The 14,995-nt window shown below is 35.5% G+C and overlaps 1 protein-coding gene across 1 annotated transcript in view; it reads right to left on the minus strand.

Moving 5' to 3' along the window:
- Positions 1-3,979: 3,979 nt before the first annotated feature.
- COL3A1 (collagen type III alpha 1 chain) overlaps positions 3,980-14,995 on the minus strand; it is a 38,450-nt gene continuing 27,434 nt past the window's right edge. The window contains exons 35-51 of the mRNA XM_032755187.2: positions 14,482-14,535; positions 13,774-13,881; positions 13,383-13,436; positions 13,060-13,113; positions 12,703-12,864; positions 12,482-12,589; positions 11,397-11,504; positions 10,595-10,648; positions 10,402-10,509; positions 9,864-9,917; positions 9,134-9,241; positions 8,801-8,854; positions 8,596-8,703; positions 7,513-7,810; positions 6,366-6,553; positions 5,842-6,084; positions 3,980-5,098 (exon numbers count right to left, since the gene is read on the minus strand). Coding sequence (XP_032611078.1) covers positions 4,952-5,098; positions 5,842-6,084; positions 6,366-6,553; positions 7,513-7,810; positions 8,596-8,703; positions 8,801-8,854; positions 9,134-9,241; positions 9,864-9,917; positions 10,402-10,509; positions 10,595-10,648; positions 11,397-11,504; positions 12,482-12,589; positions 12,703-12,864; positions 13,060-13,113; positions 13,383-13,436; positions 13,774-13,881; positions 14,482-14,535 — 2,010 coding nt within the window. The 3' untranslated portion in view covers positions 3,980-4,951. The remainder of the gene's footprint in view (positions 5,099-5,841; positions 6,085-6,365; positions 6,554-7,512; positions 7,811-8,595; positions 8,704-8,800; positions 8,855-9,133; positions 9,242-9,863; positions 9,918-10,401; positions 10,510-10,594; positions 10,649-11,396; positions 11,505-12,481; positions 12,590-12,702; positions 12,865-13,059; positions 13,114-13,382; positions 13,437-13,773; positions 13,882-14,481; positions 14,536-14,995) is intronic.

Here is a 14,995-nt window from a genome sequence, read left to right on the forward strand (position 1 = left end):
AATATTTTAGACTGTTTGGTGTCATGGCTTAGAGTATTAGCTGTAAAGCCAAAATGTTTGGGTTAAAATCTAAGCCCTCTCTCTTATTAGTTAGGGGACTTGGGACAACTTACTTAAGCTCTTGTACCTCATTTTCTTTCTTGCTTTTTTTTTGGTAAAATGAAAATACTAGTACCTCATTGAATTAAAGTGAGTAATACACAAATTAATAAGTTTAAAGTGACTGGAACAATGCTTGGCCCATGGTAAGTGCTTATCAGTTGTGATTCTATTGCAAGAGATTTCCTCCAAAGCACTGAACTTCTGCTTCCTTTAAGGAGACTAGGTTTATTAACCATCTTATAGTCTGGGAATTGAAGAAAGTCTTGAGGCCTGTATGGTTGCTAATCTGAGGTCTCTTTTACCTGAACTAAATATGTTTGTCATTATTGTTTATAAAAGACGTAAATGTGACTGTCCCAGACAGCTCATCATTCTCATTATCAATCAATCACTGACAACATTACTTCTGAATTATGCCATTTTATTTTTTCTACCATGACAATCCTGCTATCTTGTGCAATATCATTCTCACTTTGTTTCCGGTAGTCTAGAGTTGCCCTTTGTCCTCTGCAAGCTCGGATTCTGTCATCTCCATTGAATCAAGAAGCCTATTTCAGCTAGATTTTTTTCTACTTCCATCTTCAGACTACAGACACACAAGGAGATTATTCAAAGGTGCTGGCATGCAGCCCACCACGTGTTTCTCAAAACCTTACTGGTCCACCTTGAGAATATACTCAGAAGGTGAATGGTTGTATTACATATAATAAATTCATTCCAATATTTCTATCTTCTTAAGTTTTTGAATTACATTCTCCACCTGTCAGAAAGTTTGTAATGTCTCAAATTCATTCAGTTTGGGCAACTTCTGAGGCCTGAATTCAGTTCAACCATGTTAATAATTATAATGTTCCTATAACTCTTTGTTACATTCATATGTTGATACATTTTGTCCAAATTTCACTGTTCTTTTTTGTCTAGTATCTCAAAACCCACTCCTACACACGTTTCTCAGATTTTAAACAATATAAATTAGTTAAATCCTTCCATTCTTTTTATGTGTAAACCTCTTCCGAGATTGACCTTTAAATTGCTACCCCCTGAGGCATTCTGGGATCTGACTTCAGTTATAAATCTGGAGACAATAAGCAGTGGTGAGAATGAGGTCTGAAGAGAATTGGCTTTTTCTTGTAGTCATCTTGCATTTTAAGAATGGGGGAACAATTACCAGGCAAGGAATGCAGATCCCATTTCAGATGTCTAAAGAAACTTAATGTGAAACTGGAATGTTTAAAGAGAATTCTTCCATAAACCCCTTTTAAATTTCCAGGGTCTTGCTATTTCCCAATTACAGAGAATCAAATAGAGAATTGGAAAATCCATTTCGATTTATGTTGAAGTCTGGTGATCTGCAGAATTAAGATTTGTATTTGGTTTTTAGTATCTCAAACCTTTGGCAAAAATATGAATTATTTTTCTTTTTTTCCAGAAAGATAGTATGCTTTTATTTTAGCATAGTCAGGGAAAGGGCATAGATTTTCTTCTGTGTCTTAAATCAAGAAGTTAGGGATTTGAACTTGGCATTCTGTTTCTGTTCATCACCATTCACAGCAGCCACATTCACATGCAGTCCTGCAATTTCTCATGAAATTCAAACATATTGTTGTGTAGTAGAGGCCGCTTATCTCCTTAAGCCTTGTCTTTAAAGTGCAAATCACTCCATGTAATCATAAATGATTAATCCTATTTCCATGAACTTCCAAATTCTCCTTCCCTAATACAAGCTGGATTTTCTATTTTTGCTCCCAACTAGTACAAACATTTGATCTCAGAGTCTTTCCATTTGCTTGCATTTTTGCTTCCTGCCAGCCCTCCTGTTACCAATTGCTGGCCTAGTCAGGCTTCTTAGTTGTAAACAATCTAAACCAACTTTAGCTCACTGAAGTAAAAATGTAATTTATGGATTTTTTTCTGAAATTCAGAGGAATTCAGAGAAAGCTATAGAATCCAGGTGCATAAAATCAACAAAAAATGAAGTGAATGCTGACATTCGGAGCCATCTTCAAAATCATACCCTAAAAGCAACCTGACAAAGCCATCATAAACACAAGACAGTGGATGCCATCATAAACACAAGACAGTGGATGCCATTTCTGGCACTGTTGGCCATGCTTCTTTTGATATCTGGCAGTTGCTGCCCCAACAGCTGCTGTGATCACCACCAAACTGGACTTTTAATTCTTTTTACTTCTTTGGATCACTATTGTTGATAGGTGGAATAAGGCTCCCTCAAATATGTTTGTACCCTAATCCCCAGAACCAGTAAATATATTACCTTTTTTGGCAAGGCAAGGAGCAATTAAGGTTGCAGCAGGCATTAAGGTTGCTTACCAACTGATCTTGAAATGGGGAGAGTAGCTTGGATTATCCATTTGGGCCCAGTGCAATCATTTTGTTCCTTAAAAGTGAAATAGGAAGGCAGAAGAGCCAATGTCAGAATGAGACAATGTGAGAAAGACTTGACCAAATATTTCTGGCTTTGATGTTGGAAGTGGCTCATGAACCAAGGAAGCTGGGCAGCCTCTAGAAGCTGGAAAAGAGAACACACAGTTTCTCCCTAGTGTCTCTAGAAAGGAAGACAGCCTTGTTTGACACTTGGATTTTAGTCCAGTAAGACTCAGTTTAGGCTTTTGATGTTCAGAAATGTAAGACAAGAAATCTGTGTGGTTTTAAGTCACTAAATTTATGGTAACTTGCCATGAAGTGAATACAACTATCCCCAGATTGAAACCTTTAGGTGTGTGTCTCTAATTTGCCAAGCTCAGGTCACATGGCCACTTGCCTACACCCTAACTCAAGAGAGGTTAGGAAAGCAACTGTCTATGGCCTCTAACCTCAACCAAGACTCATTTAACTGTAACTTCCCCACAATGAGATAGGGCTTTAGATACTTGGTAGCAAATAAATAAACAAACAAGTAATTTTAACTCTAGTGTGTTCATTAAACTGAGTATTGGGATCAATAACACACGATAAGTTAGAGCTATATATAATGAAATGAACTACTCTGCATGATATATTAAGTTACAAATACAGGAGGCAGAACATTGTGTTCCAGATATGTTTCTTGGTCTAAAATAAAACTCCAAGTATCTAATTTATTAATTCATACTATTGATTTGAGTTCTCGCTCTCTCTATATATACACATATATGTATGTGTATATATCTATATGCAGAGAGACAGAGATACATATACATATATATATATGCAGTATCTCAGATTCTCATCATTTCTTGTGGTGAGAACACTTACTCTCTTAGCAATTTTCAAAAATATGATACGTTGTTATTGACTGTGGTCACCACGTTTTACAATAGATCTCTTGAGCTTATAACTTCTATCTTACTGCAATTTTATATCCGTAGACTAAAATCTCCCCACCCCACCCCACCTTCTGCCCTTGGTAACCACCATTCTATTCTTCATCAATGAATTCAGCTCTTTTAGATTCCACATAGAAGTGAGATCATGTGGTACTTGTCAATTTTTCTTAATATTAATATATTTCAACAGACCCATATTACAATTACTTTCTGATAAACTATTAACATCTTCCTCCCTTATTATTCCCAGTTTGGGAACACCTTGATTTACCGTGTTACCATTTCCAGGGATTGATCCTTTCAAACAGAATGCCCTCAGTGTTCAGTATGTCCCACAGGGGTTCCAGCAAATATGATCTAAAAATCTGCAGGATTCCTCACTGAGCATTATCTCTATTCTGAATATATGTTATATTATTTTATATTCTTAAAAGTTATTGCATTATTAATATGTAGAGTTAGAATTCAATATACTTTTTCAAGATGACTGGAGTTCCTTAATGTAGACATGCATTTTTTAAATCTTTGAAAAGTGACAAAAAACAGAAGAATTTTAATATGATATTTTATTATGGGTGTCTGTAAGGAAAAAAAAGATCAACAACCACATACAAGCTTACAAAGTTAAATTTCAACACATTCTGTATGCTAGTGTGACAAAAGCAGCCCCATAATTTGGTTTTTATTGTTGACCTTTACAGGATGAAGGAGGAGAATCCCCCGTGGCACGCCAATTAATCTTTCTGATGGGAGACATGTACAGATTTTGTGCATTTATGTTCTGAATGCAAGTCAACAATTCTGATCTAGAGTTTAAAAGTGAAAGTACATTAGCACCATAACATGTGTCTTTAAAGCCTTCCCAAATATTAGTAATCTTGACCAGCAATGACAAGAAAAAAGAGGAGCACCTTTACAAGCAGTTGATATCCAATATTAAAATAATTGTGGCTTTAAAAATATTTCTTTAAATTCTTGCACTACTACACTTTTCTTTTTAAACCAATCTTCCAGGAGATTAATCAATGAAATTTATAAGTTTTATCAACTTATAAAATTTTTTTCATCTTCTGGGACTCATAGAATACAATCTGTGTTTCTGACCAGTTGAGGTAGTTAAAATAGGGAGGGCTTTTCTAATTTCGTATTCGACTATTTCAGAAAGAAAGGTTATCTTTTGCTGGTGAGCATAGTCATTGCTCTGCAGATGGGCTAGGATTCAAAGAATATAACACAGTGTTGTTATCGTTAAGAGTGTTGAAGTTTATTTATTATAGCACCATTGAGACATTTTGAAATTGGAATTGGTAAAAAAATAAAACCAAAAGCATTTGAATTGTATTTGGTGGAACAGCAAAAAAAAAGAAGTATCATTTTTCTTTGTCAAATTATACTCTTTCCAAACATTTTGGAAATAAATAACTGGAATTTTGTTGGTCACTTGCACTGGTTGACAAGATTAGAACAAGAGGAACACATATGGAATTAAATTTTTTTTGTTGGGATTTCAGATAGAGTTTGGTTTATAAAAAGCAAACAGGGCCAACGTCCACACCAAATTCTTGATCAGGACCACCAATGTCATAGGGTGCAATATCTACAATAGGTAGTCTCACAGCCTTGCGTGTTCGATATTCAAAGACTGTTTTGCTCCATTCCCCAGTGTGTTTCTGTAAAAAAGGACAAAATGTAAGTGATCATAACATTACAATTACTTAGACAACTCTGACTGATCAAGTTAAAGAAAACCGTTTTACTCTAAAGGAGCATTCATCGTGCCATGTTATTATTCATATATATGAGACCTGCTCCACTTCAAAGCTGTAATCTTCTTAGTTGATAAACAATATTCTTAAATAAATGCCTTGTAAGGATTCTTAGTAAATGCAGCAGGGCAATTGCTATAGACCAGTGCATCCTCAGGAGGCCTGGTTCCGGCCATTGCTAACAGGTTTTTAATTGGTTTATTAAAAACAGGATAGGTCCCTCACAGTGAAATTTGCTAATATTAGAAGTGAGTTTTCCCTGTGTTCACAAATAACAATAACAAAGGAGAGATTTGAAGTTAACCTTTAAAATTTTAAAAAGCAGATATTTCAAATTGAGTTAATGTGACAGATATTATTCAAAACATATAGTAACTATCCCAATTATCTGATAAAGTTTGCATTGTGGATTTAAATTTTAAATGCTTTTATTTCAACTGGTTTTCATCTGGAGGCTAAGATCCATTCACTTTTTGTTGCATTTAACATTCCCTGCAATGAATCGGTAGATGCAATGTATGTAATTCATACCAAATGCTATCTTTATTTCCTCCTATTAATTTTATTTCTTCTATTCAAAATAATTTGCATGATTAAACTAAAATGCTGAATGCATTATGACCTATATTGAGAAAAATGTTTCTTACCGTGCAACCATCCTCCAGAACTGTGTAGGTGAATTTGCTATTTCCTTCAGCCTTGAATTCACCTTCATTTGACCCCATCAGCTTCAGGGCCTTCTTTACATTTCCACTGGCCTGATCCAAGTATGCAATGCTATTTTTGCAGTGATATGTGATGTTCTGGGAAGCTCGGCTGGAGAGAAGTCGAAGGTATGCCAGCTGCCCATCAAGGACATCTTCAGGAAGTTCAGGATTGCCATAGCTAAACTGTAATAGGGAACAAATAAAACAGATCAAACATTTTAGTTGCAACTGCACGCAAGGGATTCATGTAGTATGCGTATGCATGTTGTAATATGGGCTGTTTATATATTTTATGTATGAATATTTTATGTGTGAACATATTTTTATTGCATGCCATCACTTTCAGGGCAAAAACTGCAATTATGTTTGTACCAGCCTAATAACTTTGCTTTGTGATGAACACACAGGAAGAATACAAAGGATATAGAGGTGACTTATTTAAAAAAAGGTATATCCTTTCCTACCTGAAAACCACCATCCATGGACTCTCCAAACCAAACATGTTTCTTCTCAGCACTAGAATCTGTCCACCAGTGTTTCCGTGGAACATTCAAAGGACTGGCACTTATGCATGTTTCCCCAGTTTCCATATTACAGAATACCTTGATAGCATCCAATTTGCATCCTTGGTTAGGGTCAACCCAGTATTCTCCTGAATAGTCACAAAAAAGAAGAATGGGAATTGGTTATAAAATCCAGTAATAAAGTGATTTTGTTTGTTTACCTGTAAAGGCATTCATAATGTTGACTGCTAATGTGTCTGCATTTTATATATAGAATGATGGAGAAACTTTTTGCTTGAAATTGCTGAGGTAAAAGAGTTAGCTATGACTATAGAAAGCACTGAAATAAAATGCAACATCTTGGTTTCTAATAAGGATGATACACTAAGCTAAGACCTTTTAATTGCTGTATAATATTTGCAAAAGTCTCTCCTTTAAAAATGATGATTATTATGTGTAATCTTGCTTAATAATATAAGCTGGTTGTCTAACCTAGATTTATTCCAATAGTTCTAAAGCTGAAGTCCCTATAATTGATGCTTGTCTCCTATTTTAAGTAATTTCTAGAAATGACTCCTAGCAATGGCAGTGTTCCATGTCAAGATATTTGAAAACTTGAAATAATTTTGCTTTTCAGAAATATTTAACCCAATATATGCAAAACCTGAAACTATTACAATATTCTATTTAATTTTATACAGTATTCTGAAATTTTTCATTTGTTTAATTTGAAAATTTTAATAATTAGATTTATTGCAATAAGTAAATATTACAATAATCAGATTATAATTGTCTGCATCAAATTACATTTTTAATCCTGAGAAAAAAATGATATGTATTACTTTATAATCAAATAACTTATGATTTAAACTACAACTTCTACAAAACTGTCTTTATATTTTTCTATGTTTGGCATGATCTGAAGTTATGTTATATTTTACATCTGCAAAGTTTACTCTTTTATATCAAGCAGTTTCAGTTCAGTTAACTTTCTTAAAGTACTATTTCAGCTTTCCATTGAAAATGGATGTTTTTTCGTTCTCATTCTAATCTAAGCAGCTTTCTCTGTAATCCTGTTGCCATGAAGATGAAAGACTCCCAAACATACCACTCTTGAGTTCAGGATGGCAGAATTTCAGGTCTCTGCAGTTTCTAGCAGGGTTTTTACGAGAACCATCAGGACTAATGAGGCTTTCTATTTGTCCGTTAACAGACTTGAGTGAAGTCATAATCTCATCGGTGTTGATTTTGAAATCCATTGGTTCATCTCCATAATATGGGGCAAAACCGCCAGCTTTTTCACCTCCAATCCCAGCAATGGCAGCGGCTCCAACACCACCACAGCAAGGACCAGGAGCACCAGGAGGTCCAGGAGGGCCTGGTTGCCCTGGGTGGCCTGGGGAGCCCTAGAATGAGTAAAACATGGATCATTGAGGTATGCACGTTCGGTCGCCACTCTAAGAATACATTGCCAGTCCAAGAAAATGCCTTAAAAACAATTCATTCATTGTGTTATCATAATTATTTTACTAAAGATTTATTTGGGTGCTTTTAGGGTCACGTGATCACCAATTTATAATAACTACAATTCATTATCAAGAAAGGTATTGTTCCACTATGTAAGAATCAGTAGTGTCAGAGCACAAGTTTTCTCTATCATTCTTCCTTCTGGATGAATGATGTAAGCAAACACCTATGAGCTACAATTCCAATATTGACATGACAGAAGGGAGTGTAACTTTTTGGGATAATGGTTTTTATTTCATTTACCCAAAGGCATGGAATAGAAAGTATTAGGAATGATAGTATCATTAACAAAATAGTAACCATGGAAGCTGTTTGAGAAGTAAAATGCACTACATAAATGCAGATAATTATGAATGTTGTAATTCCGAGATCTCTAGTGTGATAGCAATACGGACAGGGTTTATTTGGTTAATTGGGCAGATGTCATTATTCTGATACCATGGATACTTGATCAAATTTTAAAAAAGATATTTTTCTCTTTTTATACTGTGATAGAAACATTTTTGGTGTGATGGAGAATGTCTTAAAGTCATTGTTCATTTTCTAAATTGAGTGGTTGCATTGCGTCTGCCTCTCTATTTCAATTTAAACATAATGCACAGTGTTTCTGAAAATTGGAAGATTATAGCAAATTAAATACACATACGTATAAGTGATGTCTTACCTCAGATCCTCTTTCACCTCTGTTACCTCGAGGCCCTGGTGGTCCAATGGGACCTGGATGTCCACTGGTTCCATCTTTGCCAGGAGGTCCACTGGGTCCAACAGGTCCCTAAGAAAGTATCATGACATCACGATGCCAGAATATCTTTCTGAAGTGCAGACATCTGAAACATGTGGACCTCTAATAATCTTTCTGTGCTACTTACTCTGGGGCCTGCAGGTCCTGGACTGCCGAGTGCACCCTGCTGACCAGCAGGGCCCTGGAAGGAAAGGAAGTGTACATACGAGTGAAGGCCTTAAAAAGCACTGGGAAACTGTACATTCAAGATCAGATCAAGAAACATGGGGATCATGATGAAATATTTTTTTTCTTTCTTTAATCTTCCCATTGTTTCATGCTGATTGTTCTTTCAAATTAGTCTTCAAATCCATTTCTCATCTCTTCTAGTACATATTTTTAGAGATGGAAAGCTTTCTTCTCTTAATTTCTAAAATTTGTATACATTGAAGGGATTTTCCAACAAAATAAATGCACTTACTGGAGAACCTGGGGCCCCTGGATTACCAGGGAATCCTCGATGTCCTTTGATGCCAGTAGCTCCACGTTCACCTGTTTCACCTTTGTCACCACGTGGGCCTTGAGGACCCTTTAGAAACATATTTTGAATTGAAGTCATATACACACATACATATTGGAAAAATAAAATAGAATTTATAATAATTAAATCTACTTTATGGCTTTCTATCAGCTAAAAAATCCCCCATCAACAGACACTTCAGATGGGAAATGAGATTGTTTTTATGGTTGTTTTAATTTTGGACTGAAATTGCATGGATCCCTAACAACTGATGTTTCTACCCTTGGCTCCAAAGAACTTTTAGATCCTGAACCGCTTTCCATATCATCATCATTAGAGGAAAGTTTATATTTGTTCTATCTATCTATCTATCATCTATCTATCTATCTATCATCTATCTATCTATCTATCTATCATCTATCTATCATCTATCTATGTATCATCTATCTATCTATCATCATCTGTCTATCTTCTATCTATATATATCATTCTATCTATATATATTCTATCATCTATCATCTATCTATCATCTATCTATCTATCTATCTATCATCTATCATCTATCTATCTATCTATCTATCATCTTCATTCTTTTTTCCTGAACATGCTGGAAAATAAAATATTTCCTACACTGTAGAATGAGTTAAAAAAAGAACAAAACAAAATAAAACAAAAAAATGACAAAACTTACAGGAGCACCTCGGGAACCAGCAGGACCAGGAGCACCAGCAGGGCCAGCAGGGCCCTAAGATGAAAACATTCAATTGAGAAAACATACACGGAATTAGTTTTATGTGTTGACACAATTTTGTTTTCAAAAGTAAATAATTTCATTATCATAGAATTATAGTATGCATGCAATTATTGGAAGTTAATATTGTTTTTGCCTTTAAAGTGCTAAAGCCCTGTTTACAGCTTTATCAGGGGATCTAAACAGAAAAGCTGGGCAAGAGCCCTGTTAATTTGGCCTTACATTTACCCAGCAAATAGGTAGTTGGTCTGATTAATATGATTTCGGGTTTCAGTAATGAATTCTTTATTGACTACTGCCAGGTACTTCTGGTACTGATTTATTCACATATTTGTCTAAGGAACAACTAGCATTAAAACTGTAAAACAAATGATAGTGGATATTTTGGTTGGCAGATCTGACATTCTATCTTCTACCTACAAATGTCTTTATTGAAGGAAACAGACAAACAAGAGAGATGCTGCTTCTGGGAACTCACACTTTCTCCTCTGTCACCACTCTTTCCAGCTGGACCGACAGGACCAGGTGGGCCTGGATGACCAGGAGCGCCAGGGGCACCAGGAGAGCCATTTTCACCACGATCACCCTGTGAACAAATTCATAGGTCCAAAATAAACATGATGATCACTTATTTTGATAACACAAATCAATTGCACATGTGTTTATTATACCTTGCCACCAGGAGATCCATCTCGGCCTGGAAGACCATCTGATCCAGGGTTTCCCTGATTAAAAAATGAGAAAGGAAATAAAATTTCTTGAAACCTTCCAAAAGCCATTTAATCCATGCATTCTCAGCAGGGCAATAGAATTCTCAAGGGGGTGAAAATTGGTTCTTGGGGGTAACAAATCTTAGATATTACAAAGGGGTGTGGCCCTTCAAAGGGTCACAATATCCAAACAGATAGTTAGTGTATTCATGGAGGAGAGGTGATTAGAAAAATAATATCCAAAAAGAGTCTTTACAGACCTCTAACAAATACAAATTTAAGAAATAGTGATCTAAACTGTTAGTGGAAACCTACAGTTTAATTAGTTTGCTTTAATCATTCCACATTGTATACATATATTAAAACATCACATTGTACCTTATAAATGTATACAATTATGATTTGTTAATTATAAATAATATTAATTTTAAATTCTTTAAAAATAATAAAAGACTAGTCACAGATAACTGCAGAATATTTTCACTCAGAAAACATGTGAATTGTGGTTCTCCCCACTAACTTTTTTCCTAATTTAGTTAGAGATAATATTTTCTCCACAAATGATTATTCATTGGGTAAATACTAATGAACAAGAGCTTTTAAGTCTATTCTAAGTTGTAATGAAAGAATTTCTGTTATTACAGATAGAAGAACTTTGCTATGTGGCCATATTTACACTCTTAGATATTAAGGCTCAATTTCACCTTTGCTGAAATAAATTACCAAATTCTACCTGGCTGGTTGAATAAAAACTGCTACTCACGTCTCTTCCAGGTTCACCAGCTGCACCAGCCAGACCAGGAAGACCCTGGGGTCCAGGGGGACCACGTTCTCCACTGAGACCATTAGCTCCTGGTTTCCCACTTTCACCCTGTATACAAAGGAATGAAAAACATTTTGTTTTAACTTAAGAAATCAATTAAAATGGTGTTATCAGATGTCTTTATTTTCAGCTAAAAAACTTATTTTATTTAATCTTTATTGAATTTTAAAATTAAAACTATGCTTGCTATGGGAAAAAGTTTGGGGGAGCAAGCTTCTTGCATTTTCTAACTTGCTCAGTGACTCTGGATGGCAAAGGGCTGAATAGTTACATTGATTATCTAATTCATAATACTGTACATTCTAATCTGAGATGAATACATAAACATGATTAGTATAGGGAAAAAAAAATGAGCCATCATGAAACTAGAGGTTTATGGTGATCCTTAAAATTAGGTTATTTGTCTCTATCTGAAGAATATACACTTACCAGAAATATCATATCAATTGAACACACTTAAATATGAAATATTAATTTTATGACAATATTACACAATATTTTGTTGAAAGAAGTACTTAAAGTGCCATAATATGAGCCCTAATAAAAATACAATTTTATTACCCTGTTTACCAAATGAATGTTTTAGATGCTAAGCACTAGAATGTTATAGGAATATAATACTAGTGAAAGAGAGTCAGGAGTGCAAGATGACTTGAATGGATGGATAACTAGCGTTAATGAAAGACTTTCCTAGATCTGTAAGCTAACACTATTTCCCCCTTCAAAACTGACGGTCAACAAATTGAAGAATATTCACAAGTTTCCTAAAAGAGGTGTTTGAGATGGCAATATTGTTTTCATCATATTATTTGTGTTTATATTCAAGGTTGGTCTACATTATGCCCTGTTTTGTGTTCTGGAGCCATTTATTAAAATTTACGCTTTTAAAAATCTAAAAATAAAAAAAATTATCTCCTGGCTAATTTACTCCAGTGACAGAAAATCTTTTCATCCTTGATATGGTTAAGTGATCTCTGAAGGCTACCAAAGGAAGGAAGAGTGTAGTGGAAAATGACTATACTCACCTTGACACCCTGGGGGCCAGGGCTTCCCCTAGGACCTGGCATGCCTGGTGGTCCTGCAAGACCCCGTGCTCCAGTGATCCCAGCAATCCCAAGTGGGCCTGGAGCTCCCTAATACAGATAATGAAGACTTAGCTCATCTTTATGTGACAGTGTTTTTCTCTAATCAATTTGTGATAAAAATCAAAATAGTACAATCAATTTAAAAAAATGAAGTTACTTACTGGGGGGCCCTGGGCACCAGGCGATCCCTTCTCTCCTGGTTGGCCAGCATCACCTTTTGGTCCAGACACTCCAGGGCTGCCAGGAGCACCAGTGTTACCCGCAGGACCTGGGGGCCCATCCTTGCCTGGAGAACCGCTGGGACCTGGGGGTCCTGGGTTACCCTACAAAGAATTGTTTGAAATTTGAATATTTATAATAAAAAGTGCATTTTTTTCTTTCTTTTTTTACTTACTTCAAATAATTTTATTTGAGACTTACTAGAGAAATAAGTAGCAATGTGTAAGTTTCTCATCCTATACATATATGAGTGCTGTTTCTGAAGTGTATGATGAGAAAATACTTTAACAATTACTTACATTACTACCAGGAGGACCAGGAAGACCACGAGCACCAGGGAAGCCAGCAGCACCCTGTGAAATGGTAATATATTTTTGAATTTCAAAAGTAGAACAAATAACTATACAACAAACAAAAAGTATAATGTGTGGTATGATCTGCATTGTACCTGAAAGTCATTTATGGTTTGTGTTTCCCCCTGGAATTTACATATAACTCATGTATGAATGAGCGATTACAATTTTTACATTCTCTTTATGGATCTAGTTTCTCAAATGCAGCTTTTATACAGGTTGATATCAATTAATGCTTTTCAGTAATAGTTGAGAGGATCAATACTTACGGGTCCACCAGGACTGCCACGTTCACCTTTGACACCTTGGGGACCAGGAGGACCCTATATGAAATGGAAGGAAGGTATGTAAGAATAGCACCAAAATCAAAATTTGGGAAAAGCATTAAGGCTTTGAAAAACAGTAACTCTATGAAGAGGTTAAAATAATTTTTAGACTGCTGGTGCTGAGATTCATACTTGGACTATATTCATATAAAGATTATATTCTTGCCACCATAACATGCTATCTCAGTATAAAATATTAAATTACTGATAAACCTCCATGTTTTTCCATTAGAACACTTAGCACTTAGCGGGGAGAGGGAGAGAGAGAGAGAGAGACAGATAGATCAATAGATGGATAGATGATAGATAGACAGAGAAAGAGGAGGGAACTTACAGCAGGTCCGGAACCTCCAGGGGGTCCTGCAACTCCAGGAGGGCCTCCTTCACCTTTCTCACCTGGAGCCCCTCTTTCTCCTTTACCACCAGGTTCACCATTCTGTCCCTACATGCAACAACAACAATCTCTCAGCTGAAACTCTTTATGATACACTTGGCTTATTATTATTTCTCTTCAGAATATAGAATTCTTCAGATGGAAGGAGTTGAAATAAAATTTAAAAACAAGGCTTTCTGAAGACATGACAAAATGAAGCCAATCAAAATATTTTCATGATCAAAGAACATGACCAAGAAAGCATAAACTGTACATTATTTGCCATTAGGGAGGGAGGAAGTGTCTCTGAGGATTAAACATTCAAAAATCAGCACCAGTAAATTTTTTTGAGAAAGACTGGATTTAAGAGAAAATTTTAATTAGTACCATCTTATAATGGAAGAACTTACATAAATTCAGAGTGCATTTAAATCTATGGTGCTGCTTTAGTTCATTACCCAGTCATAAAGGCAGGACAGGTGTTTTTATTTCCATCTTTTAAAGAGCGACAATAGGGGTAAAGTGAAACAAAATAGGGGTACAATAATCCTATAGGGAATGAGCAGCTAAAACGAGACTAGAACCCAAACTTGACTATACTTCTGTAATTTTTCAGCAAGATAGAGATCCTGGGCTATGGGACATGTATGTATAAATATTCACACTTACAGGAGCACCAGGGAAACCAGCAGGTCCTGGAGGGCCAGTTTCACCTCTCTCACCCTGAAGAGAAAAATATCCTTCTTAGTCACAGTGAAGATATCCCACGGGGAGTGTGCGTCATCTCCTTTAGGCAGGAAATGTCATCTTATCATCTTATCTTTTCTTTCCTTTAAGCAGGAAATGTGCAGAGTAGCCAATAAACTTCTGAAGACTTTGCCACTTCTCAATCAAATTAGGAGTGGAAAATACCAGAACCATTGATTCCTTCTGCCTCCTACTGTGATATTATTTGCAAGAAAAATAGTTTGAGAATTTTAAAGTATTTAACACATTTCTATATATAGATATTTATGTATTTCAATATATAGTAGAGGCTTAACTGAAAAATTAACTGATTTATTTTAAAAAACCATTTGCTAAATATCTTTCCAGAGTCTTAAATCGTAAAGGTCAAGAATTTTAAATCTAGAAGGAGTCTCAGGCAAAGATTCTGTAGGCTTAAGAAATACCTAATTCAAAC

Source organism: Hylobates moloch, unplaced genomic scaffold, assembly GCF_009828535.3.
Source record: "Hylobates moloch isolate HMO894 unplaced genomic scaffold, HMol_V3 SCAFFOLD_1, whole genome shotgun sequence".
Lineage (NCBI taxonomy): Eukaryota > Metazoa > Chordata > Mammalia > Primates > Hylobatidae > Hylobates > Hylobates moloch.